This window comes from Opisthorchis viverrini (genome assembly GCF_000715545.1).
Source record: "Opisthorchis viverrini unplaced genomic scaffold opera_v5_66, whole genome shotgun sequence".
Taxonomy (NCBI): Eukaryota; Metazoa; Platyhelminthes; class Trematoda; order Opisthorchiida; family Opisthorchiidae; genus Opisthorchis; species Opisthorchis viverrini.
Genome location: NW_008751723.1, coordinates 1,845,156 through 1,870,656, shown reverse-complemented (window position 1 = coordinate 1,870,656; position 25,501 = coordinate 1,845,156). Strand labels below are relative to the sequence as shown.

Below are 25,501 nucleotides of genomic sequence, written 5' to 3'. Positions count from 1 at the left end.
TGGGGACCGCGTGATCCTCACTGTGCCTGGTTGGAGACACTACAAGATATGGCTGCCAACCGATGTCAGTGGCGTTCTCGTTGTCAGTTTCTATCCAGATTGCCTAAGTGAATGTCTGGAGGTATAGGCACCTAGAAATGATTGTGTTAAGCTAGCACTAAGTCCGTCCCCCATCCACCTTTATTCTTTTCTTTACAATAAGGCTTTCAAATAGGTCATGGCTGTACGGCATTGAGGCATCGGTGTTACTGATGGATGTCTTGCTGTCGATGATGATGATGATGACCTCAATTGTCCACGATCTTGGCGTCAACAAGCGCACAAGTCTGTCACTGACCGGCAGAGCGCATTGTCAACGTCCACACATCAAGTAACGATGGGCGGAATTTCGGCTTAGTAGTCGTCCATCCAGACAACAGTCTCGTGATTCCGATTGGCGGTGCAATCGCACGGGAATCACGACGCACCAAGTCAGTTCTGGCTCAGCAAACGGGACACGAACGCGCTTGGGTAAGTGGGTCGGCTGCGCACAGATAGACACATGCTAATACACAAGTGTCGGACGGGACGCCCTAGCGGCAAGGTGAGTAGCGGGTACAGATGAACAAAAGTACATAAACGGAGTAAGTAGGTGAATGGGGGATTGTCATTTGGTCAATTTAGATTCATCATCCGTTTTGTTCTGTCGCCACTGGATTTGATGCGTCTACTACCTTTCTGGACGGTTTCTAGCAAATGTCCCATATCGTATGTGTGTTTTGATTCTTATTATTTAAGGTAGCACAAACTTCCCTGCTGAGTCATTGATTGCAATTTATGTAGTTTTGGGATTTTTAGAATTCACGTTCACATTGTTTGAACATTCTGTCGCCACTGGATTTGATGCTCCTACTACCTTTCTGGACGGTTTCTAGCAAATGTCCCATATCGTATGTGTGTTTTGATTCTTATTATTTAAGGTAGCACAAACTTCCCTGCTGAGTCATTGATTGCAATTTATGTAGTTTTGGGATTTTTAGAATTCACGTTCACATCACTTGTTTGAACATTCTTTTCCCTCTCGTAGTTATTCCGGTTAGTCCTTCCTCTGGTATGGACTAACGAGGTTAATTGTGCCAGGACGGGAGAAGGACCATTCAGACGAGTGTTATGATCCTGAAGTAGCGCAATAGCCATCGATTCAACCGTTTCAACGCTTTCCTTCGCAAAACCCACTTTCCACCTCCGCTGAGTGAGATGTTCCTGATGTTGGGTTTCTATTGGCAAAGTCCCTGGTGTGACCTAGACCAAATGTAATCTGCGGAGCTCCAGCACCCCAAAAAAAACTAAGGCGGTTACTAATGCGTACAAGTAGAATCGAACCCCCCTACTAGAAGCAAAACGGTGACAGTTTCGCCCTTTGTGTAATACTGGTGGACACCAGTGTGGGCACTAGGCCTTAGCATAGATTCTGCGTTAGACACCTTCACGAGCTTCCCCAGACGACTGGAGAAATCCCCATGATCAGCAGAATTGTAACTTCTCCGTGAGAGGACGATAACTTGCCTTTATTAGTTTGGACAGATAAGTCGTTTGTCATCATCATCAGTGTAGTCGGCAACAACGGTGTTGTCGAATTTCGTTCTTTAGTGAGGGTTTCGCAATGCAACATGATGATTTTTCGATGTTTTGCTCTGTGAAGGCTAACACGATTATTTGAGTCAAATTTAGAACACTTTCGAGACGAGAGAGCAGCATGATAACTAAGGTATCTGAAATTGACGCTTACTTACATGGCTTATTTGACTTTACTTTTCAGCACAAACCATTCCAATGTTTGAAGGTTTTTCTCCCCTTACCCAGACTCTGTTTGGTACCGGACTTACTTGGTTGGTTACTGCTATTGGAGCATCACTCTGTGCCTTACACACGAAAAATTCAAAGGGAGACACTCACGTAAGTTTCATGAAAGTCAAAACAGTGGGGCTGAATATCGTGACTTGCGGTGTGTTGTGTGTTTTGACGTTACGGCCAGGTGCGTTTTGGAAAGTCCTTGGTATTATTTTCAACCTGGATTCAGTCTCTTTGACAGTTTCATGACCCGTTTAGACGCTTGTGGTTACATATTGCCAGGATTTATAGCGTGTTCAAAGTTTCTGAAAAAGCCGATACTAACGGTCTCTTTGGGTGCCATTGAATGCCTATTGGTTTGCTCAAACATTCACGACATAATCCTCTTGAGAATTTGTTCTTTGAAAACTGCAATCTTAACACCCATGGTGCTCGTTCCAACCAGGACAGAAAACACTGAGGAGGTATTCATAGAAGCTTAACTGAGGGGGTTTGTTCAGCGCATTTGGCTTTCGGAACGCACAGCGAAAAACATCTCTAACCTGTTGTCCAACAACCAAAGCTAGCTGAGAAAATTTTAAAATACTGAAGTTTGAGTGCTATTCAGGATCAGTGAAATGAAGCAGATGAGGTGAAATGAGATGAAACAGATGCACAATGGTCATTAGCTCTCTGTTCTGGATGGACATCGAAATTCACAAAAAGTTCGTTATTTGTGTTTGGCGTAATGCAAAGTCGTTTATGTGTGGCTTCGAAAACGTACATTTTACACTTCGAGCCTGTTATACTTATCGGCGTAGTTTCCCCAGGCTTGGCCCATTTGGATGACAGCGGTCCTCTAAAGTGGTTCTAGTGTGTTTTGTAATGTGTCGAGTCATTTACTTCTGTGAATACGGTGTCATCAACGCTATAGCATACGGATCTTTCCACTCTCTATTTTGTGTTGTTCCGTGTGCGGTGGGTCCCAGCAGACCCTCGTCGGATAACAGCTGCTGACCGTTACCGATGTGTTACTTACGAATTTTGAGTTTTAGATGGCTCACTCTTATCGCTTGCTTATAGTTCCTTCTCAAAACCCGTCATGCCGAGGTTCCTCAGAGCACGCTCCGTAGTGTTACACATGGCTAAATTAGAGGTTTTGGATCCCTTATTAAGATTGGCAAAATTGCAGTTTATGAAAGCCCAGATGTTCTGTTTTGCATATTTATTCTTCAGTTTTATTGCCCATATTTTATTTTTTAATCGCCAGTAAATCAAAAACTGATTACGCATATATTAAGGTAAACCTGGATTACTAATCAATATTATTTGAGGTCATTTTCCCCGGGATTAGTTGCCCTGAGGTTAAGGCAAATGCATCAGCTGTAACTTTATTGTTGGACACCGGCTATTGATATGAAACGCTAACTGTCAGACTGTGCCCTGTCTGTGTTGCTGCCTAGATGTTTACCTCTTCGTCGTAAGTAAATTTGATGTGTTACAGGCTGGGGTTAATCACAAAAACTTCAACACATGTGAGTCTGTGTGTGTGCACAAACTTTGACGAAATAGAGCTAGAGTGCTAAGATGCCACGAATGACCACCCGAGTAAGAATTTGTCATAATCGTCATCATCTTCATCACTGACAACAAAACCGATGCTCCACTGCCACACAACCATCTTAATTGTATTTCAATGAAGCCTTATAATGGAAAGAAGAAAATGGCGCAGGATGGGGCCAGTTTACAACGAACATCTGAGGTGCCTGCACCTTCAGTACTCCGCTAGACAATCCTGAGAGAAAGTGAGCGTGAATGCCACCGACATCGGCTAGCCGCCATATCGTCCAGTCTCCAGCCAANAATTTTGAGTTTTAGATGGCTCACTCTTATCGCTTGCTTATAGTTCCTTCTCAAAACCCGTCATGCCGAGGTTCCTCAGAGCACGCTCCGTAGTGTTACACATGACTAAATGTGAAAACTTGTATGAAACTGTGTTGGAAAGTTCAGCGGAAACGAAGGCATCAGAAGTAGCTGGAATCGGCGTTGAAAAAACGGCAGCATTGGTTTTGATAAAGTTGTCTTTTGCGAAGCAGTGCCCAATTTGTGAAAACATCTGTAATTTGCGTTTTTTTTCCTTGATTGCTTTCAAAGCCTTCAAATGCCTCGATGTGGTCGGAGACAGCAAGAACCGAAGGAGGCCGTTCGTTTTACCGCGCTGAAATGTTCCCACGAGACCTGTCAGTAAACAGCTCACGTTGGGAAAACGGATGTCAGACAGGCTGGCAGTTTACTCGTTGGCCACCTAGGAAAGCTAGCTCATCGTCACCACCACTGACAGCAACACAGGAGAACACTGGTGCTTCACTGCCGTACAAACATGTGAACCTCTTAATGTAAGAAAGAAAGAGACGGGGTAGGGAAGTGGACTTAGGGCTAGACTACCACAAACATCTGAGGTGCCTGCACCTTCAGTACTCCGCTAGACAATCCTGAGAGAAAGTGAGCGTGAATGCCACCGACATCGGCTAGCCGCCATATCGTCCAGTCTCCAGCCAACCACGGGAGGGTCACGTGGACCTTATCCCTGAAGGCCAACAACACTCAAGCATTTCGTAACACCCTTTATTCCCTTCTGCCATGTCAAATTCCGTCCATCTTTAGGTTTTCGCCACTCCGAATCGGGCACGAAAAACAGTACTAGTCTCGGCAGACGGTAACTCATTATGCGTAATACATGACCCAGCCATCTTAGTTTGCAATGCTAGATGTATTGTTCAAGTGAATTACCGTCTGCTTCACTAGAAACTCATCTCCTAGTGACCTCATTTTGAATTCTCTGGTTCCAACCGACTCCAACTATAGCTCTCAGGCACCAGTGGTCGACTATGTGGAGATGTCTCATATCCTTCGGCTGAAGTGACCAAGTTTAGTAGCCATATAATAATGTAGCTCGCACTGTAGTCTGGTGTGCATGTCCCTTGGTACACAGTGATATGCCTTGTTGACTCCACAAGTGCCGCAAGTTGATGAAAGCAATTCTGGTCTTTAAGATTCGTGCGTTGGTTGTGGAGGTGCACAAACCATCACACTGGTAAGGTCCATTTTTGTCATGACAAGCTGTTTAGGTGTGTCAATCCTGTATCAAGGCCACGATCCTGTGTCTAACCTCTGATTTTGTGGCAAAGTACACTGTGAGGGAGACCAGGTGGCCCGTTAAACTGAAGATCAGAGCGTTTCTTCAGTGCTGTAAGTGTTTTCATAGTTTGCGCACCGGTGTACCACTCGCTTCGCACACAATCGGACTATTACATCAGGGAACTTGCTGTGGTTCCAGAATCTTCTGTCTCCTAAGAGCGTTTTGGCCGTCACGATTTACGGCGAGCTCAGACACTGCCGATAGTGTATCTTTTTGAGGCAAATGCTGTGTAGTGCTAGGAGCTGGTGCCATGCACTGCTCGTTTTGGCTTCATTAGTTCAGTGCTAGTGATTACAACATACTTTGTAAGTCAGTCTATTTTAATTCAGGGTCCTTTGTGCTAACCCCGTCCGGGTTATTAGAGCGAACTGCTGTGTCAGTCAGCCGCTCGTGTCCGAACGGTTAAGTGTTCAAACTACAAGCCAGGAGGTCGCGGGTTCGAGACTCTCCGGAGTTTCGCGAGATGCGCGAATAATGCTATATGGTAAAATATATCATAGTTCGGGAACATGGGCGTATTCGCGGTGTCCTATAAGTAGAATCGAGCTTTAAAAAATGGGCTTCTTTAGCAAAATGAACGTGAACCCTGGAAGTAGCATATACAGAGAACCATGAGAGTCATGGCATACCAGCTACATAAGACTCGGCAACTCTTTAGCAAAATGAACGTGAACCCTGGAAATAGCATATACGGAGAACCATGAGAGTCATGGCATACAAGCTACGTAAGAATCGGCAACAGTTTATTCGGTGTATCAGAAGTACCGATTTTAATTCATCGAGATTTCACTTTCCATTTAGATTTAGGAGTGTTAATTCTCCAAATCGTGATCTCTCTGTGTGTGAGACAGACAAACATATTATCCTTCACTTCTCTTCATTCAGCACCTCCTCCTAGATGGAAGTCTCGGATTTTCGGCCGGAGTAAGCAACGCTGTATGATTTTTTGTAGTTGTGCCTGTTGTCTTTATACTCGCAAACTACCCTATGTTCAACTATTTAATAGGTTATGCTTGCTGCTTCCTTCTGGTCTCTCTTGGATCCCGCTCTTTCAATGGCAAAAGACGACTTAGACTGGGGAGCAGTCGCGGTGTTTCCAGTCACGGTTGGATTAATTCTAGGGGCTGCTTTTGTTGGGTCAGCGTCGTATTTCCTACCTATCGATGTGAGTTCTCTTTTTTTTTAAAGCACTCGTTGCTGTTTCTTTGACCGTTTCCTGTCCTGACATCTGAGCTACCACAAGGTCTGTTAGCCCCTTTTGGTTTTATAACAACCGCACTTTAAAAAAACACAAGACGTTTCGAACTTCTCCGAATCAACTCATGGTTGTGTGTTTGCTTTCTAATTCCATATCGACTGCCGTTGACCAAAATCCTGGATATCGAAGTGATTTGAGTGATTTACATTGTAATGTTCTTTGATGCCACACTCTTGGTTACCGAGTATTACTGCTTATTTTACTTGGAAGGTTATGCTAACATCAGAGCAATATAAGATAAGCGATTCGATCACACAGAATAGCGGGCCTCACTATTTACTGTCTTTTGTTGAATTTCTGATCTCTGGTTGCTCACGATCCTAAGCTCGATAGTGTGTAGTTTGTTAGGCAGAACCATTTGGACCCGTCGAAAATCAAATCCTCTGAGTTACTTGGCTCGAAGCTATCTGCACCAGCTTTCTTGCATGCCAGACGGATTTAATGCAGTATCGTTCAGCTTTACTACCCTTTCGGTGCCTAGCTGCTACCCGAAGGAGGCACGGGGGCTGGAGTACTGTCAGGTTACTCAAGCCTAGACAGAGGAAGTCGAGAGGCAGAGATTGGGTTTGAACCACGGACCTTCCGGTCAGTAAATTCGCGCTCTAACCACTTAAGCCATCTCGCCCCAGTATAGAATCTTATTGTTCAATTCAAGTTCATAGCATCCGGGTTCTGAAGGCGTGCGTTCCCTGGTTGTAGGAAAACAATCAGCCTTTCAGGTTCTAGATTTGGGATTCTTTTCGGGGTCTTTTCAAAACGTCAGCCGAGAGTGGCGTGTGCACTGTTGTTCGGATAATTATCTCTACCAAATGTGCCATTCTAGATCACCCACACCATTACTCACTTTTTGTGTTGAAGAATGACTTACGTGTGATCCCTCTTCAGGGCAAACAAGTTTGTTTGTCAATGACAGAGGAACTGTTTGTTACCACCAGTTTGGTGTTTGTGGTTACCCTAACCCGGCTCTGTATTTGTCGAGCCTCTGCTCGACATCGCCTGATGTGGTAGAGTTCGTCTCACAGCGTACCTTGTGGTACTCCGCTTTCTGGAGTCTTTGTTGACCTCATGAGTAGTCCTATGAAGGAAACCATTAGTCTATTTTCTAAAAACTGGTTCGCCTGAGTAGTAACTACCTGCATCCTTGAGGCTAATTTCTGCCAACGCCATAGTGAAAAACATCTAGACCAAGAGGCTGGTGGCTGTATTTCTCAATGACATCGTACAGGATTGTTGTCTTTTTATGCTGATCAATTTTGATAGAGTTTGTGGTATGGTGGGTGGAGAGTTGCCACATCTGGTCGAATTGTTTCCATTCGTCGCTTTGTGTGTTTCTCTACGGCATGTCTTTGCCGTGTTGCATAATTTGCAAGTTCTTTTTCCAAAAGATTTGCTTACTGCTTTGTCTTTCACAGTGGCTGACGCCTCTTCTTGCCCCTGTAGTCTATTCGGGAAACATCGAGGGACGGTATCTCTCTCAACAAGCATCCCCAAGTTTTTGTAAGTCTACTTGATCTGCCTACCAATTACTGGGCTGTTCTAGTTGGAATCGGGGTATTCAGAAAAATGTGTCTTGTAAAATTATTCTGTATTGTACATTAGTATAATGAAAGCAGAAAATGTACCCAACGGTCTAATACGTTCTTGGCTTTGAAAGGTATTTTCTTTAGAGATACGTGTTTTACTGGCAAACTTGGAAAGACGAAGAAAAGAACCATACTATTAGAAATTTTATTTGCACAATATGGATTGTTACTAAATGGTATTTGACTGCAAGCCAAAATTAGTCGCCCTGTGTGTGTTTACTCCGTCAAAATAAATCAAGGTGGGAGCAGATGAATTTTAGACGACGTTTACGCCCCATCTAGCGTCGCATCTTTATACGGGATACCGAGGCTGTGCTGATCGTTTCAGATCCACTACCAAGATCTCTCCTTGCAAATGAGACCAAATCTTCCCGATATTGCACACTATTTGCGCAGCAGTTTGGAAAATCACGTATTACGGAGTTCATCCACTACGTTCAGTCTAATTCTTCATTTGGGTACTTTCTTTACCCATTAATTCCGTTTCCTGCTGGTAGTTTATTTTTTATTACAAATATTCTTTATCATTTATTTTTGAAGAGCATGGTCTATACACCTAGTAATGGATATTTATTTGCATGCTACAATGGGTCCCAGGCGTCACTCGCTTATTCCATTAACGAGAGGCACGCTAGTTGAGCTACTGACGAGTTAGAAGTAGTTGAAAGTGTGCACCGATGTCTGTCTCCGTTTGGGCCCAGTCTGCTGAAGCATCGGGTGATGGATTTTCGGTATTCTTGCTGCAGGTAAAAGTAATGCATGAGTAAAAAAAGATGAAGAGGCAACGGTTCACAGACTTGCGCGCGAAATTTCCATAAGTTGGAGTGCGTTTCAGAGTTCGAGCATTCGGACGTCAGGAGCATCCACTAAACTGGTGTGGACCGCAAAGCCCCCAGAGCCCATGGGTCCCATAAATTCGGATTTGATTAGAATGCTACGCTTGGATCAGAGTTCAGTGGGTTGTACAATAGACATGAAGTCGTCTTCTTAGAGGCTGGGTGAAAACTGGAGGTGATGAATCTGATGCATGAGATCACAAACGTCAAAACGAATTTTTGTGGCAGAAACATATCCTTCACCCTAAAAAGGATAAAGAGGAAACCCTTTCTCCACTGATCTTATATAATTTAACCATATGCGCTCACGAATGTTCGGCTATCTGACACTTTGGATAATTTATAGCGAGACAGATTCCGATCTGTTTTCGGCATTAAGTTAATCCGAGTACCCCAGTGGGTTTTCACCTGAAAAATCCCAATTCAGTCCCCTAACTACACATTAAAATTATTTTCTGAGGGTGAAGTAAGACATTAAGTTTTTCGATAATAACATTCAGCTGTCGGAGAATACCGCTGCTCAACACTTATCCGCTCTCCTTCTCTAATTTACAGGTTCCTTTTGTTTTGTTTTATTCGAAGGCGCCTGGCCCCCTCTGCACACCCTCGCCTGCGGTGGCTTTCGCCTTTATTTTTGACGTTATCTGATGCTGCTTAGTTTGTTTGCCATGAAAGTTTTTCAGTTTGTGGCGCTATCGTGGGGCCCTACCTAGCAAACGTACCAGGTTGCAAGCTTCAGGGACATTGAACTTGTTATTAGAAGAGATTTTTTTTTATTTTCCTAAACATTATTTTACCGATGGGTGCACCGATCACGGGTGGTCAACATACAAAGTCTTACGTTAAGTTTTGCCCTTGAACTAATTCTTTAGTAGATCTCATCAACAAGAACAACTCCTGGTTAGCGAACGTCAGAATAACAAATCAACTTTCTGCTTGTTTGTGTTTTGAATGAGCGTCTTTTTATTGATTAACTGATTCCCATAAGCTTTTACGGTATACACTAAAATTCAAAGTCCTGCAGTACAAATAAGGTAAATCTATGGTTATATCTTTCTATTTTCGTGAGTCGAAATACGGAATTGTTCGTGGAGTTTATGATTTCACGTGAGGATGTTCACCTTCATTCAGCTGAGCGTCCTGCAGCTTGTTCTAGTTCGAGGTTCTTTTTCTTTGGATATCAGTTAGCGGGGACCTGTCACACTGTCCTATCTCTCTTTTTTGTGCTTCCGCACGCAAACAGTTGCTTTGATTCATAGGTGATGGTCGGGTATCAGAAATTACCAGTTGTCGGTGCCACTTGTTTCTAGGATTTCTACACGCCAATTCATTTATGTTTACTTTGATGGGGTGCTCGTAAGGAGAAAATGTAATGCCACTAGAACATATGACGTCTGATCTTCGTAAAATCTCCAACCGACATGTTTTGTTAAGCTTGATGTTGTGATCTGCTTTTCGAGTGGGTAACATGTTCTCCAAACCGATGGAAAATAAGTTACATTGTTCGAATAAGGTTCAGTACCACTGGTCTTGTGGAATCAGAAGCCTCATAGAAGAACAGATTAAGTGGGACAAATTGTTTCCTTTTGTGAAAGTTTGATTGCGTTCCTGAGTATTAAGAAATTCATAAGCGTGCCTAATTTTTGGATTCTCGCCAGAACTGTCACCTTCCTTTCTTTTACGTGAACTGTATTCTTCTGTTTCACTACCACCCCTAGGATCCCTTGTTTTTTGTTCACTTCACCCCTGACTTTCCGTTGACCTTTTCGATCGTGACTTTTCGGATTTCGTCTAACTCGTTTCGTTAGTCTGGCTGCTACGCTATGTTGGCCATCTCCACATAGCCTTGGGTTGTACGACTTCAGATTAAGCCATTGTTTTTGCTCATTTCTGGATCCGAAACGGTATGCTGACAACACCACTTACAGCTTTTTTAATAATGCAGCGGTTGGCTATAATGGTAGGAGACTTCAGTAATAATCTGACATTCTCGTTGGCCTTGACCGCGTCAACTCGATTATGAGCATGCGGTATATATATATATATAGGTCACAGTGGGTGGATAGATCCCCTTGTTTGCCTCGATTAGATAAGGCAGCGAGAAGGTTCACACCAGTTTTCCTTTATTTTATCCTTGAACCTACCAATCATGTTCATTTCTGGAAGGGACATGAACTTACTTTAATTTGGGTTCCGTCTCCAGCGATAAAAAAATATGCTAAAGATGCACTTTTTATAAGCGGTACGGTTACTGTCAGAATAATTTAACTTGATGATCACATGTACCATTCTTCCTTTCGCTCTACTCTGAAAAAATTGAAAAAAACTTTTGATGCAAATAGGGCTATAAATTTTCTTATACTCCCATTTGTTAACCTTTTTTGGAGATTGCCGACACTTATCATCCTATGCCGCATCAACCCTTTGTCTCCTACGCTGCACCTTCAAAGCATTCCATGGGCGTTTCAGACCCTCTTGTTCAGGCTACCAGCTCTTTCGCCCCGTCCCCTGTTCGCATCTGGTCCCCACTGTCTGCTTGACTTCATCGTTTTATGTAATGGCGGTACAAGCTAGGCAACGGTGTGAACGTAATAGTTTTGTGTTTCCGTCAGTTATTTTACCCTCGCTACTTTGCGCACGTAACATTTGTCTGTCGTCTTACGAAGTGCTAACCTCTGAAACACAATTTTCCGCTCTTGGATGTGTGTGAGAGAGAGTGCTGCCCGTCAAAATTCACCAAACTACCAACGCCCAGTTGCTGTCATTACTGATTGCCGGCAGGTTGTCTTGGTAACTACCTAAATCTTTCATCTTCTGTTTTCTTTTCTGTAGCGGCGACCTGTTCTGTTTCGCACGACGGAATGGAAGTAGTACGCAAGTTGCGGAAGAAATCATCCCCCAATGGTGATGGTGAGACGGTAAATGGAGGAATCGCGGACGCATATCGACTTGATGTGTCGCATAGCAACCACTGTCGGCTGTCTGATTTGACCCCACGTTTCGTGATGAACCGTCGTTTATGGTTACTGATCATAGCAGTAACCGTCCATAATATTCCCGAGGGGTTGGCAGTTGGGATTGCATTCGGTGGCATAGGTCATCATGCTCGGTCAACGTTGGCCAATGCAAGGTAGTTGGCAGTCGCTGTTTCCTTTCACCACTCAGGTGCTGCTCCACGTAATAGTGTCGAGTTACCGGTGCTTTTGAACCGAAATAATTACGTTTGATCCTGAATCCGTCGCGATGACACTCAGCTGTCTTTTTTTCAACACAGCGTTTACCTGATCCAGACTAGTGGCTATCCTTGATAATTGGGTTCCCCGCCAAGGAGTCTACACTCTTCACCACTCTTCTAGTAAGGGTTATTGAATCTTTTTTTGGAGAAAGAAAGGTGTAGGTCCATTGCTTGGCCTTTCTTCGTACTCTCTCGCTGGAAATCTGTACAAAGCAAAGTTTTCAGTACCCTTAATATTTATTTGTCAAGAGTAAAGCCTCGCCGTCACCTACCTCATGCGCCAGAACATTCCCATTGAACGCACACTAAGCAAAAATGCGTATGGACAGCTTAATCTGAAGGCTGCACACGCAGGTCGGTTGTACGCTGGCGTAGAAATTTTCGTTTTAATCAGTAGCGCACATGGCACCTTTTTTCTAATACCATTTGAACTACATTAGCTCATTCGTCAGCTGAGTGCTTCACTGCCTTTGTCAAGCATTCGGATATGTAATCTGGTTGATGCTGTGTCGTTCAATGCTGTTCTTTGTTTAATGTGCTTCGTGGTCTGAATTAGTGGAGGGATAACGCTTGGTTGATCAATTTAGAAGATATTATTTAAATGTCCACATCACCATGAGCACTCGTACCGGTCGACCACAACTGTTTCAGCATGTAGCACCCAAATGCTTTAGGTAATTTTTAGATCTGCAGATCCCTATGAGATCTCTATTGTAAATTTGTACCCGCTCACTTACAGTCTCATTCAGCTGAAACTACTATCGCTGAAGAACATCGAAGTGTGTACGCCAGGAGTATCCTGTTTTCCCCACAACATTAAGTGTTTGGATACATAGAAAGGATCCTTTTTACCACCTCAGAAACCTTAGGGTTTACAACAGAAGGAGAACAGATCTACGAGCGGAACTGGTTAGGTACTCGATTGTCACTTCTTTCTCACCAAGTAGTCCCGCGATTTTCTTCCCCTCTTTCCGACTTTCAAGCACCTGACGAATCAGCCGTTGACCTTCAGCGACCATGACTGAAAATTAATAGAGGTTCTTGTCTTGTCTGCTACTTTGCCGGCTGAAGAGCGTAGGTAGCTCTGGGTCACGTCGATGTGTCAGTTGGCCCGACAGTGGTGAGGCGACATAAGCAGGATGCAGCTGTGTGGTGATGTTTCAGGCTGCCTTCGAACCTATCCCTCTCGAGGGTGGTATTGAGCATAGAGTGACTCTCATCTCCGATTCATATGAAACATTCATTGGACCTCACGCCCAGCACCCAGGTCATGGTGACCAGACCTGATTCTAGGTCCTCATACAGCCGCATCGATTGGCTGACGACTTGCTGAAGTGCAATAGATACTAGTCGATGCCGAATTCAAACCGTTCGGGGATTGGCGTAAAAAGCTTGCCTTCAAATCACACGGCTTTCAGAAACGTTCAGTATTCGCCCAATGAAATTGAATTTTCGAAAGCTACGACAGACAACAGCGTTCAGAGTACCAGTCCAAACCTTTGAGCCCTATCCAGGCATCTTGGGGTCTCAGCGATGCTGGGCAAGTATTCCACCAGACTTTTTCCTCCAGATGTATGATTGCTTCAGTGGAAAATGAAATCTGGTGAGCCGCTAAAATGTGAATGTAAATTAGGATGGTTCTTGGTTTGAGCACATATGAAACAAAATACAACATTTTGGCGCAGAAAGTTTTATTCATTCCGAAAGGTTTTGCAGCTAAGAACACTTCACTACTAGTGGCCCACACTATCATACTTCCACTGGTCGTCGGTTTGTCCCAGATAATGGACGAATGGGACTCATGCTTGAAGTGTGTGGTCTTTCTTCGCACTATCACTCAGCCTCAGTCGGGTTAAGACATTTCGATCACTCAGGTAGAATGTGTCCGTTAGCCAAACAACAGCGAGCTGCCGAACATACCACAAGTAACACCGCTTTCGGGTCAAAATGACGGGGTTTTAGTGGACCGGCGGCTTTTGGTTCACTCCGAAAGTTGTGTCGCTAACTTAGTCATTCCTGTTTGATAAGTGGAAAAAATTGGAACAGGTTGAAATGTAGTGTTTTCCAGGGCGTTGACACAATTCAGAATGGGAACTTTGAAGTGTTGGCGCCTATGGCGTGGCTTAGTCGGGGAAAATTCAACGGAGCCTAGACAACAGTCTGGTGTGAGTCATCATGCGGCACCATGTAAGTAGAATTCAGAAAACCAGTAAGTACCGAAAGCCGAGTACCACATGCCTGAAAGCGAATCAGTCGGTTCGTGAAAAATGGCAGCAGCTCATATTAGGTTGTCTGTTCCAACTCCGACATCCACTGATTCACGTGTCTGCTATTGCAACTTTCTATTCCAAACCTTTGTAACCTTTTGGTTTTGACATAAGGCAGGCCTCGAAAATATACGTTGGTCTTTTTGCGATAGAATCGATGAGACAATTAACGTGTGGTTTTTCGAGAACGGTTTGTCTTTCGATCCCATAGTTCTCCCTGCAAACCTAATGAACTGATCCCATGCCGAAGAGCAGCCACTCTTGTGGAAAGTCAGTAGTAAGGCGTAGTTATGGGACTAGATACATTAAATCCGCTCAGTGGGGGAAGATTGGCTCTAGGCTCAGAATGCTTTGCGTAATGACATGGTCAGGTCTCGATTTCCAATGGTACCTCGTCCCATTTTCCGCGAATTCGTTGGATAGATAATTGGACAGATAGATTATACATGCTTGACAAACCAGCGGGTTTCGCTCTAGCGGTTAGCGATGTGTACCACTGTGCCGGCTTAAAATGTTGAAGTTGTTTTCTAACAGTTTCTAAATCGCATTATTTTCGCAGAATCAATAGTCTCTAGAAGAAACTCACCAAATACTGACTAATTCTTGATGTACCACCATTTTCTCTACTTATTTAGCAGATCACTCTTCTTGTCGACACACCCTTCCAAGTTCACGTCCTTCCTCCCCACAGAGTTGTAACCTGCAGCTTGATTCGTTTATCCGCTTATCGACTCTGTGGGGTTGAGTTTCTTCTACGCACAGTGCTTTGCTGTATGAACACTCATCATATTGTTGAACTTATCGTTAATATAGTAAATCTGATTGATCCGATCTCATTGTTTCCAAACTGATCTGTTAATGAGGTCGATTCGTTTTCATCTGTTGGTTCTATCTAACGCCAAATTTCGCCCTTCAAGAGTGAGTTAGTACATAGACACTTCGCAAATGTGGACCTATTCGGTGGCGAATAAATGTTTGCCGCGTTCCATCCGTAAAGTGATGCTTGTAATGCGGGAAGCGCCCACTATGAGCACGGACGTCTGTGTAGGTGTCGTCGAAGAGTGGAATTTTTAGAGAATCGCATGATTTGGTCCGGATCGGGTCTTCCACTGTTGTGGGTTTCATTCGAGCAGATATGGACTGTCTTAACGTTGCTGAATTCCGAACATGACTGTCTTTATTTTTCTGTTCTACAGAAACCTTGCTATCGGCATAGCTATTCAGAATTTTCCAGAGGGTCTGGCGGTTAGCTTACCTTTGAATGCTGCTGGATGTGGATTTGCCAAGAGTTTCTTGTAAGTTTATCCAAAGAGTGACACCATTTTTACTGTGCTGATTCGTGGACTTTAAGAGGTGTGGATCATTATTAGCTCTGGGTAACATTTTCGGGAGAATTTTTTACCGAATCATTTCATCTTTGTCATCAGAAGTGCCAGCTCTTGAGGAATTTCTGGTCCGGTGTTACTGAAAGGGATTTTCAACAAATAATCCAGGTTGGTTCAACCCGAGCGGCTGCTAGCTGAAACAGTTTTCGACAAACGCACTCATGTGCATATAAACTTGATTTTGACGGGAGATTCACCTGGGACCCAGCTGAATCTCTCGTTTATGTGTTCTTAAGAGCTCTGGGTAACATTTTCGGGAGAATTTTTTACCGAATCATTTCATCTTTGTCATCAGAAGTGCCAGCTCTTGAGGAATTTCTGGTCCGGTGTTACTGAAAGGGATTTTCAACAAATAATCCAGGTTGGTTCAACCCGAGCGGCTGCTAGCTGAAACAGTTTTCGACAAACGCACTCATTTGCATATAAACTTGATTTTGACGGGAGATTCACCTGGGACCCAGCTGAATCTCTCGTTTATGATGTTCTTAAGCAGTTTTATTCCCGCCTCCGCCGCGAGTTGCAGGTGAACGGTAAACAACCAAAATGTGCCACCATATGTTGTGTATGCTCTTTTGTATGCCCTTATCAGGAATTTGAGACCATAAATGTCTTACGGTCTCAACTGTCACTCATAATTGACCAAAGTCGGAATGCTATATTCCCACCTCAAGTCTTCCGCGATGGTCCTCAAAATAGATCATGAATTGTGCTATATCCACTAATATCTACCACCGAGGTCGACAAAATATATGTTTACTATGTAACTAAACATATATAGATATGCATATAATATGTGTATCCGTTATATGGTTCTACTCAACCGGCTTATTACCGACAAATGTGGTTTGCATGACAACGATACGAGAAAGGTTTTTACTATTTCAATAAATACACTCATTTGTACATCAATTTGGGTTTCTTAGGGAACTCAACTGACTCTCTTCTTCAAATGAACGTGCTGCACCACGTCCGCCTCCTGTAATAGATGGTACGATTTTCAAGATATCGCAATATATTTTCATAAGGGAAACTACTCACAAGGTTACTGGAACCTCTTGGACAGCCCACAATCGGTTTCTCCCCTACTGGGGCTCATTGGGCAGACGCAGTCCTCGAGATTCTCTCATTTTCTACTTGAACCCAAATTGGACTGATGTCGACAAATACCCTTATTTGCATATCAATTTGGTCTTCACGGGGGAGTCAGGTGAATCTCTCGTTTACGATATTCCTCGAGTGAATATGCTGCACAGAGACCTCTAATATTCATCTGTACATTGCCTGTACATAGCTGTTTTTGTGCAATTCAACTAGACAGCGTTAAAATTGGTATGCAGAGAGCTCGCGATTCTCCGGATTGCCAGCGAGATCACAGAGCAACGGTGACCATACACAATGATCGCAGAATCTTCGTTTTATGTTTATTTACTAGGTTTCGTGAAAGCGACCCGGTTCGTTCTTGGTTCTTTCGATCCACAGCATTTATTTGAACCAGACCTCTGTCCTCTCACCACAACTTTCTAAATTTGATAGCGAAGTTAGGCTTTGTTGATTTCAGATGGCAATATTAGATGTAAACCAACTTCGTTTCGTTCGCATGTCTCACGTATATAAGGGAAGTATTTTTCAACTTCCACTTTCCCATGAGTTTGTGTTCTATGTATCCTTCGGTTTTCCTCTTTTATAGCTTAGGGCAGCTTTCTGGATTGGTCGAACCGGTTGCAGGCATTCTTGGCTGCATTGCGGTACAGTTTTTCCGCAGGTTGCAACCATATGCGCTTGGATTTGCCGCCGGAGCGATGCTTTTTGTTGTTTTTGATGATGTCATCCCAGAAGCTCAGCACAGGTAAATGAATCACGCCAGCATGATGTTATTTTTTGTAAGCACTCATGCAGCTAGCAACATCTGTATCGGGTGCAAATGTTTAATTGTCGTACGAAAGAGGCTGTTGTTGAGGTCAATAACCCTCTGCAGTACATTGATTTCGACGGCTTTTTCATGCCAGGGAGTTACGTCACTATTCACAAGCAATCACCGTCACAGCATCTGTCTGGAAGGAAGCTTCTTACTGACTGCAGCCAGACCTCTTTGTGCTCTGCTGTCGCTCTTATTTTCGTATAGTAATTGGGGCCCTTCTGATTGTATGATAACCTTGCACATGACACGGCTGCCACAGTTTGACAGTGCTTGGCTGCGCAACCGCCTTCGCTGGCCATCGGACTAGTGCTAGTGAGAAATAACGATTCATCGTCCGTATAAAGCAAGTGGAATGAGCATGTCTCACATACTTAGTATTGCACGCCAACCGAAAGAAACCTCTATCAGATCAGTTGTTTCGGGTAAAAAGCACACACCGAAAAACGAACTCATCGCGGCTTGTCTAGCTAGGAAGGTTTTCGCTTTTTCGAGAAATACACTCATTTGCAAATAAATTTGGTTTTCACGAGAGACTCAACTGAATCTCTCGTTTATGCTGTTCTACAACTGAATGTGGTGTACACAGACCGCCTCATGTTTCAGTTGGCACAATATTCAAGATGTCGCAGTATATTTTCATAAAGGAAGCTACTCAAGGTTGGGGCTGTTGAAGAGTTTTCAGCAACCTTGTGAGTAGTTTCCTTTATGAAAGTTTTTAATTTTTGTTTCAAAAACAACTACCTACGTGGTCCGAGTTACCCAAGTGTTTTTCGAAATCATTTTGGACACCCATAGTCTTTTGTGCCATTTTCATCATACAGTTGGCGACAATAGGGGTTCGAGTAAAGTGGAGCACCTTACTCTCCCCACACTCATGGTACCTTTTCAAGATGTATGTCGGGGTAACCTCCTATTCTTAAGCCCATCAGGGGCGTTCAAATTTGAATGGCACTAATTAGTGATCTTGTATTTCATAACTTCTTTTGTGATTGCTGGTGTAATGTCTTAATATTGCTTCGATACCGCCGATGACTTTCGGCAGTCTGACTGGACATCAACAAAAACAAACTAACACAGTTTGATTCTGTCCTCCACGTGCTTGGGATTTTCGAACGGCTGTGGTTTCAAGAACTGGTTACCGGTTACCCAAGACATTACTTCTCTCCAAGTCCATATTTTATTATTTGGTCGTTGTTTTCATTTGTTTAAGTTCACGTACACTTGGTTACAGCTGACACGAGGATTTTGGAGCCAATATTTTGACTAAGTATTCCCCAGATCCTCCATTAGATTCAGTCTTCTTGTGTATCGTCCTCATGCTGTTTTTTTTCTTTCAAATTCACGCTTATATTTGTTGGCTTGCGGTTGTATACTGGAATTACTTTTGTTGCTGGTTGATATGAACTGTCTTTCTGCCATCAGAAGCTCAAAAAGGTAGTAATCCGCATGCTGTCTGCTGCCTGTGAGGGTACATATACGCCTTCATAGTACCTTCTCCTGAAATTATTAACCATTTCACGCATGGATTAACCGACCTCCCAAAGGAAAAAGTGGGTTTCCCGTTGCCACACATTTCCAAAAAAACTACGTTAAATTCTGATCAGACAGTATCTTTCGGGTTAATCCGCTTCACATTACACCTCACTAGTTCACAAAAAGTCAAAGACATGCCTCGTGTATTTTGGGACTAAACTTTTCCAGTTGTGCTATACTCAGTTAGAAGTGCTTCACGGAACTACTTGGTGTATGTTCTATGACATCGGAAACTATGTTGACCTTTCGGGAACGTGTGTATAAAAATGCGGGGTGGTCTTGAAGAAATCCTACAATAAAGAGCATAAGCTGGAGAGCTTCGTTCAACTATCTGGAATCACTTGTAGTGAGAGATAATAGCGCCCTTCTTACAAATACGGGGGGAACGCGCGGATTCCATGCTGCAGAAAACAAATTGCACCAATAGTATAGAATTTTTCTAATTTAGATGAGGATGGTAGCAGTATACGCATATGTCCTCATTGTACTGCCGGCAACCTGTACGTCTTTATCTACCCTGTTTGTTGTGCAATACCTCGGAACTGTTGGGGGTTATTCTCTTGCAAACTAGGAATTATTGATTTGATTTTCTTACTGATGAGATGAGTTTTTTTGTCAAACTGAATAATTAAAAAAAAGGACCTTTCACCAGACCAATTTCGTGACGTTAAACACGTTTGGTACTGTGTTTTTTAGTCTCCTTGGTCGTTTTTACGCTTTGCTGTCGTTTGACCCATAAATCAAAAACAGTTCGACGCTTTGGAAGCCTTGGACGCGAACACACGCAAGCGGTTTGTCATACGATCTGGGTCACCGCACAAAGGCGCACTAGCGACAATGTGCGCGCGTTTGGAGTAAGGTTTGTCGAATGTAGCGGCCAAGTGCGCAGCTGCATTTACGCGGAATCACACACATGTCCGCTAGTCAGGCCACACAGCTGTTGTGCCGGTTCACGCATGCACACTTTGGGCACAATCTGAATGTATTGCGTCGTTGTGCGCGTATCGTCAAAAACAAACGACTGATCAGTGTCGTGAATTCGTTCAGTTCGTCGCCACCGCCCCTGTCGGCACTGGCCGAAGTGGTGGTGGTGGTAAGCTCGCCTGTTCCACCACCCAACCCGAATATCACGCGCACCTGCCTTTCGTGCCGACGACGGATAATGGGCAAGTTATCAGAGCAGTAACTGGCAGACTGCGATGGTCGGTATCTGAACTGGCGACCGATTTCGTGTGCACAAATAGTCCACTCTACGTTGGCGGCATATTCACTCACACATTCCAGTCAAGTTGTTCAGCGCATATCGGTGTTGTGTGATAGAGCTTTCTTCCTCCAGTGTAGCTCAGTCGGCTCCATTGCTTTAAGTTTATTCGCGTCATATCTTTATAGGATATTTTTCTCTAATCCTGGAGATGGAGAGATTCCAGTGGATCACGCGACACCCCAATACGGAAGGAAATTAATTATACTAGCGAACAGAAAGTTGTGTACTGTTTATTGCAACAAGATGAACTCATTATTGAGTTTTTCTTAGGCACAATATTGCTTCTGTCTACCCACTGTCCTAACGACTTCTTTCTGGTAGGACCTGGTAGCTTTACACGTTACCACGTCCCTCTGAGAAAGCATATTCCCGTAACATTTCCGAGTTCGATTTTTATCCTTCATAATTTTCAATAGGGATGGAGAACTGTGTTTAGCTAGTTCGGCCGGTTTTTGTCCATGAGAGAACCTCTGATAAGTTCAAATCCCTCGCGTATCTAGCTGGACAACTGAGCTGGATTGCGTTCTGAGCGAGATATATAATCACTGTGAGGTAGACACTTGAACAGGGTCATCTTAGTTTTCAGCTCCACATAACTGCCTTTATTAATTGAAAAGTGATACATGGAGGTCAGGGATGCTTCACCTAAATATACATTCTCGTCCTTTCAATTCACACCTGTGGTTTATCATACAAATTTTTTCTTCCCCGTCCAAGATTTATAACTCCGTTATTGCCAGGCTTGCCGGAACATCCATATTTACCAAACATACTAAGTAGTGTGGCCAAGCGATTTAGGGTTTGCTTTGCGTAGATTATAATATGGTGTATAAAGCTAGGTGTCGTCGAACTCAGCCTCCATGCTTGTAGATGGAAGGATAAATGCCTTATCTGAATACATCCGGTGGATTTGTGGAGAAAAGACTTTCCTATTTCATCGGGGCCTATTCTCTTCACTTCCGAGATCTGTGTCACTGGCGTGCTGGTAGTTTGTCCCTCGAGAAATGCTCCTCCATGGGTAAAAATGCAATGTTTGCGTGGATGCATGTGCATTGTCAAAGCATGGTCCAGATTGAATGGAAATCTCCAGTTGGCAATCTTAAGGTTAGCTGAACGCTTTCCGAAAGAAGGAATTGGTCAGTAATGGTGTAACGGTGATACTACTGATGGGGAGGCATGCGAGTAGTATAATTTTTTGCAAATTCGCTTTGCGTCTCTTGAAAAAGAAGATCTGCTGCGGATTTTGTGGAGTCGCTTTGTAGCATTTGCTTGGATTTTAGCAACAGTCAATGAATATCCAGGAAAGTTCAGGAGGACGTGTTCAAGAGATGATGAATATTCAGTTTTTGTAAATAAAATGCAGCTGAGAGTTTTGCTTCCCTGTCCAATAGTCTGTAACTTCATTCGGCATTTTCTAACAAATAACTCCGCAGCGAAGGCCTTCTTCCTTTCAATGGTACACCGGCTACTCACAGTCCACTGGTTGTTCTGGACTCTTCACATTTTCCAGATGGCCGTTTATATCCGACAGTTCATTCTATTCGGCCATTTGCCAGATGACAACAGTATCGGTAAATGCCGTTTTGCTGCGCGCGGTTCCAAACGAGAGACCAGTGGTTTATGGTCTAAAAGTATTATCCAGTCGCACAATCACCCACGCGTGTGTGTTAAACCTTGGCATCTCGAAGAGGATTAAAGTCAACATCAGATCCCCCAAAGCTTTCAGAGGTTAAATCGGAACGTTCCGATCAGTTCAACTTTACGAATACCTGTTCCTCGCCGTGCTTGAATATTTAAAGTTTCCTTCCGTCGACTGCATACATCAGCTACTGGTTGATCACAGCGTCGGTTATGTACAACCAACGCGGTTACAATTTCGCTAGCCGCTCTACCTGGGTGTTCTGAGTAAGATACTGTGGTTTCATACAGCTTAAACGATCGATTATTAATTCTTGTTCTGATATCACTGGTGATTCTAGTGACAGCACGCATCAGCCTTACGAAAAAAAACTCTGTGCAACACAACATAGACAGAGAGATCGGTCTTCTACATGAATCTAGGCAGTTACTCTCTAAATGACGCCATGTTCCCTTTTTCATTTCCAGAGGAAATGGCCGTTGGACTTCCATTTGGGCCATCATTGGCTTCATCGTGATGATGGTTTTGGATGTTGTGACAGCTGCAGATTAGTTGCTTTGGTGAACATCTCGAATGCTACAAAAGCATCCTGTGATCATTTATTTTCACACCATTTTCCCCCATCTCGTTATCCAACATGGCAGGGACCTGAATTTTTTGTTCGTACGACACTCCGTTGTTACCTGGGTTACGGTTGTTTGCTGTGATCTTTTTTCAGAGTGTAATCACTCATGGGTACAAGGTCATCTATCAGGTCTTATCATTCTTGCTTCATGGGTGGTCGGTACCTAATTTACTTGGTCAGTCATCATCATCATCAAAATTATCGATAGCACAAAATCTGTTTTCAACAGTGATGCTTCGCTACCTTGATTTCAAGGTGGCTGAGGCCGTAGGCGCCGGCTGACGCGCAAGTGTTGCGGCCCAAACCGATGTGAGGCGAACGGTGTCTTTAGTCCTACGAGGAGAGAGTCATCAATGGGGTGGAAGAGAGGGGGGAGAAAAGTGTGTGAAAGAGAAAGGATGGAGGCGTCAGCAGTAGCCCGATTTGGCTTGCTCGCCTTGCTGTATGCTGCAGGTAAGTCTACCCGATTGATGACACCACGCGACGGCGATGTGGCATGAGGGTATTTTTAGTTGTTGCTATCATGGTTGTACCTGGCCTTAGGTACTGCCTCGGCGCCCAGACCTAGAAAGCAGGACGTTTAGTGTCCTTGGTTCAAAAGCCTGACCGCCAGATGCTGGGAAATACTAGTGCATCGGCCTTTTCCAAGAGCATATCGCCACATTCCGACCCAAGCCTGGAGAATCAGGAGACCATCCTTGCAGACCTCTACCCATTGCGCAACCTGCTTTGAGAAACTCTGCGGGTGTCGCTTCCCCTATCTCGCTATATCTCAGTGGTTCACGAAGGCACAAGCCGTCACATCGGGGTAAGGTCCAGTCTCTTCGTAGCAGACACTGTTGGACCTGCAGATTGGTCTGATGCAGCTAGTCACGGTGTCTAGCTGGTCTCAACGGTGTTTTCCGCCAACACGACCGTTTGTAGGAAGAAATCCGGTTTCCTTGGTTGACCATGATTGTTCCTCTGCCCAGACTTCTCACAAGATTTCACCTTGAAGATCCGTCCGTTTCATGTGTACACACCCACCTGGGATTCAGATTCATGCGAAGTCAGCCACAATGTTACGATATCACTAGACTTTTCGAACCCCGCCAACTATTGTTTTGGAATCGGAGTTCATCCGAAAATTCGACACTAGAACAACGGCACAGTTGAATTTGCCATCCAATATAATACATTATGGTTAGTTTTGACCGCAATATAGTTCAGAACTAAATTGAAGACCAAGTACGATACGGCATTCGCTAGAGCATTTCAAAATCTTTTAGGCCTTTCGGATATCGGATTACTGGTATCCGTCTTGGTTGGAAGTAGTGTAATGCAAAATCTTATGTCAAAATTGTGCAAGTTTTTTTAGTTACAATGAAACCTCGACGAAACGCTGCAACTACATTACCTCAGTATGGAGGAATTAGCAAAATCGAACATTAAAATTGTGGCTCTGAGTTCCTGGATTAACCGACAGCAAGAGCTTTTTAGCGTTATCAGTCTCCGAAACTGAGCCAACACCATAGCCCCGAGTATAAAATCGACGCGCGATGCAGATAGCAGTTGGAAAACAATCGATCATTGCCACAGAATTCTCAAGCTCACGTCTTTCAAAAGGGCTTCTGTGCTAAGAAATCCCTATCAAGATAAAATTGTCGTAATTGTACATTGGGTGACAAGGATCTTGCACCCGTGAGTCAAAAAGTATTGGATGTTTGACTTCGCAGAAAAGAAGTCAAATGTGCATGTATGGAAAGTCGCAAACATTGATTCATTCTATGAATGCCACAAACTACAAACCACGCTTAATGAACAGGATTTCTTTCAAATGTCCACCACTGTCTACGATAATTTCACATTACTACTGTGTTTGACATTCGTATGCTGCGATGAAGTTGACATCTCTTCGCTTAGCATTATGCGACTGGTAACCGAACAATTGTCACGGGACATTACACCAGAGACGACGGGCACCATATGAACCGCCAGGGCCTACTTAAGTGCGTGTAGCAGCTCTTTCGCCATGTTTGTGTGTGTGATATTTGTCCAAGGGTTGGGACGCTACTACAATGAGTTGTTTACGTCAGAGCAACACCGAAAGCATGTTGCTGTGGCAGTGTAATCCCTCCCCACTGAGCTCGATCAGAATGTTTTAAGCCGGTCGATCGCACGCTGGCTGTAGATACACCTAGCCAAAATCCTACTAGCGTCGGATACTATAGTCTCCCGGTAGCTATTAACCGTCATGACAAGGGCAGTCTTATAAGGAGAAAGGAAAGAAAGTAATTCGGCAAAATTTGACCGAACAATCTGAGTCATGAAAAACCACAAGTTCTCTCCGACTCCAGTTTTGAGTATATCACTATCCAAATTGAGTTTTCAGTAGAAGAGGCCTCCGTGATCACTTATTTGGAAAACCATTGCATTTCTGGTCAATTCGAACGATACATCGAGAGCGGCGCATTTATATGGTAGGTTAGATCGTACAAAACGAGTTCCTCCCAGTTTGTGTTCGTATGCTATGCGGTAAGAAACGATTCTCCGAGGCTCAAATGGGTCGCTTTGCGGACCTCTTTTAAACAATTCGCAGTGTTTGACAATCAGATTCACTCGTCTTTCAGCTTAGTCATTTTCGTCTCGTTGAGCGAAAGAAAATACTGCTAGTACAGGCTGCGCGTTTCGGCAACAAGCAAAAGTGTAGCGCCTCAGGTGAATATTGGCGATTTAACAGGGAAAATCAAAACGATGTAGTGACGTTTCTTCTTTACTTCCTCAGTCATGCCATGGAATTTAATCAATTTACATTCAAAGACGGAAACTGTCAAGAGGTACCAACCTATGTCAAACATGAATTTCTTCTGTTTCTCCAGAGTAAACTGTTTGAGTTAGTCAAGGTTTATGAAGCGTCTGCTAAACTTTCTGAATTCTTGTGCTTGCCATTTTCAAAATGTCATTAAAACCT

At 43.7% G+C, this 25,501-nt stretch overlaps 2 protein-coding genes across 2 annotated transcripts in view; one reads left to right on the top strand and one right to left on the bottom strand.

Annotated features, from left to right (window-relative positions):
- Positions 1–4,534, bottom strand: part of T265_04213 (hypothetical protein) — a gene marked incomplete at both ends in the record, with an annotated part of 9,700 nt that extends 5,166 nt beyond the window's left edge. The window contains 3 exons of the mRNA XM_009168895.1: positions 179–263; positions 366–523; positions 4,409–4,534. Of these exons, the coding sequence (XP_009167159.1) occupies positions 179–263; positions 366–523; positions 4,409–4,534 (369 nt within the window). The remainder of the gene's footprint in view (positions 1–178; positions 264–365; positions 524–4,408) is intronic.
- Positions 1–22,645, top strand: part of T265_04212 (hypothetical protein) — a gene marked incomplete at both ends in the record, with an annotated part of 61,756 nt that extends 39,111 nt beyond the window's left edge. The window contains 9 exons of the mRNA XM_009168894.1: positions 413–510; positions 1,843–1,935; positions 5,894–5,932; positions 6,015–6,173; positions 7,679–7,763; positions 11,518–11,815; positions 15,384–15,482; positions 17,260–17,418; positions 22,394–22,645. Coding sequence (XP_009167158.1) covers positions 413–510; positions 1,843–1,935; positions 5,894–5,932; positions 6,015–6,173; positions 7,679–7,763; positions 11,518–11,815; positions 15,384–15,482; positions 17,260–17,418; positions 22,394–22,478 — 1,115 coding nt within the window. The remainder of the gene's footprint in view (positions 1–412; positions 511–1,842; positions 1,936–5,893; positions 5,933–6,014; positions 6,174–7,678; positions 7,764–11,517; positions 11,816–15,383; positions 15,483–17,259; positions 17,419–22,393) is intronic.
- Positions 22,646–25,501: the final 2,856 nt, after the last annotated feature.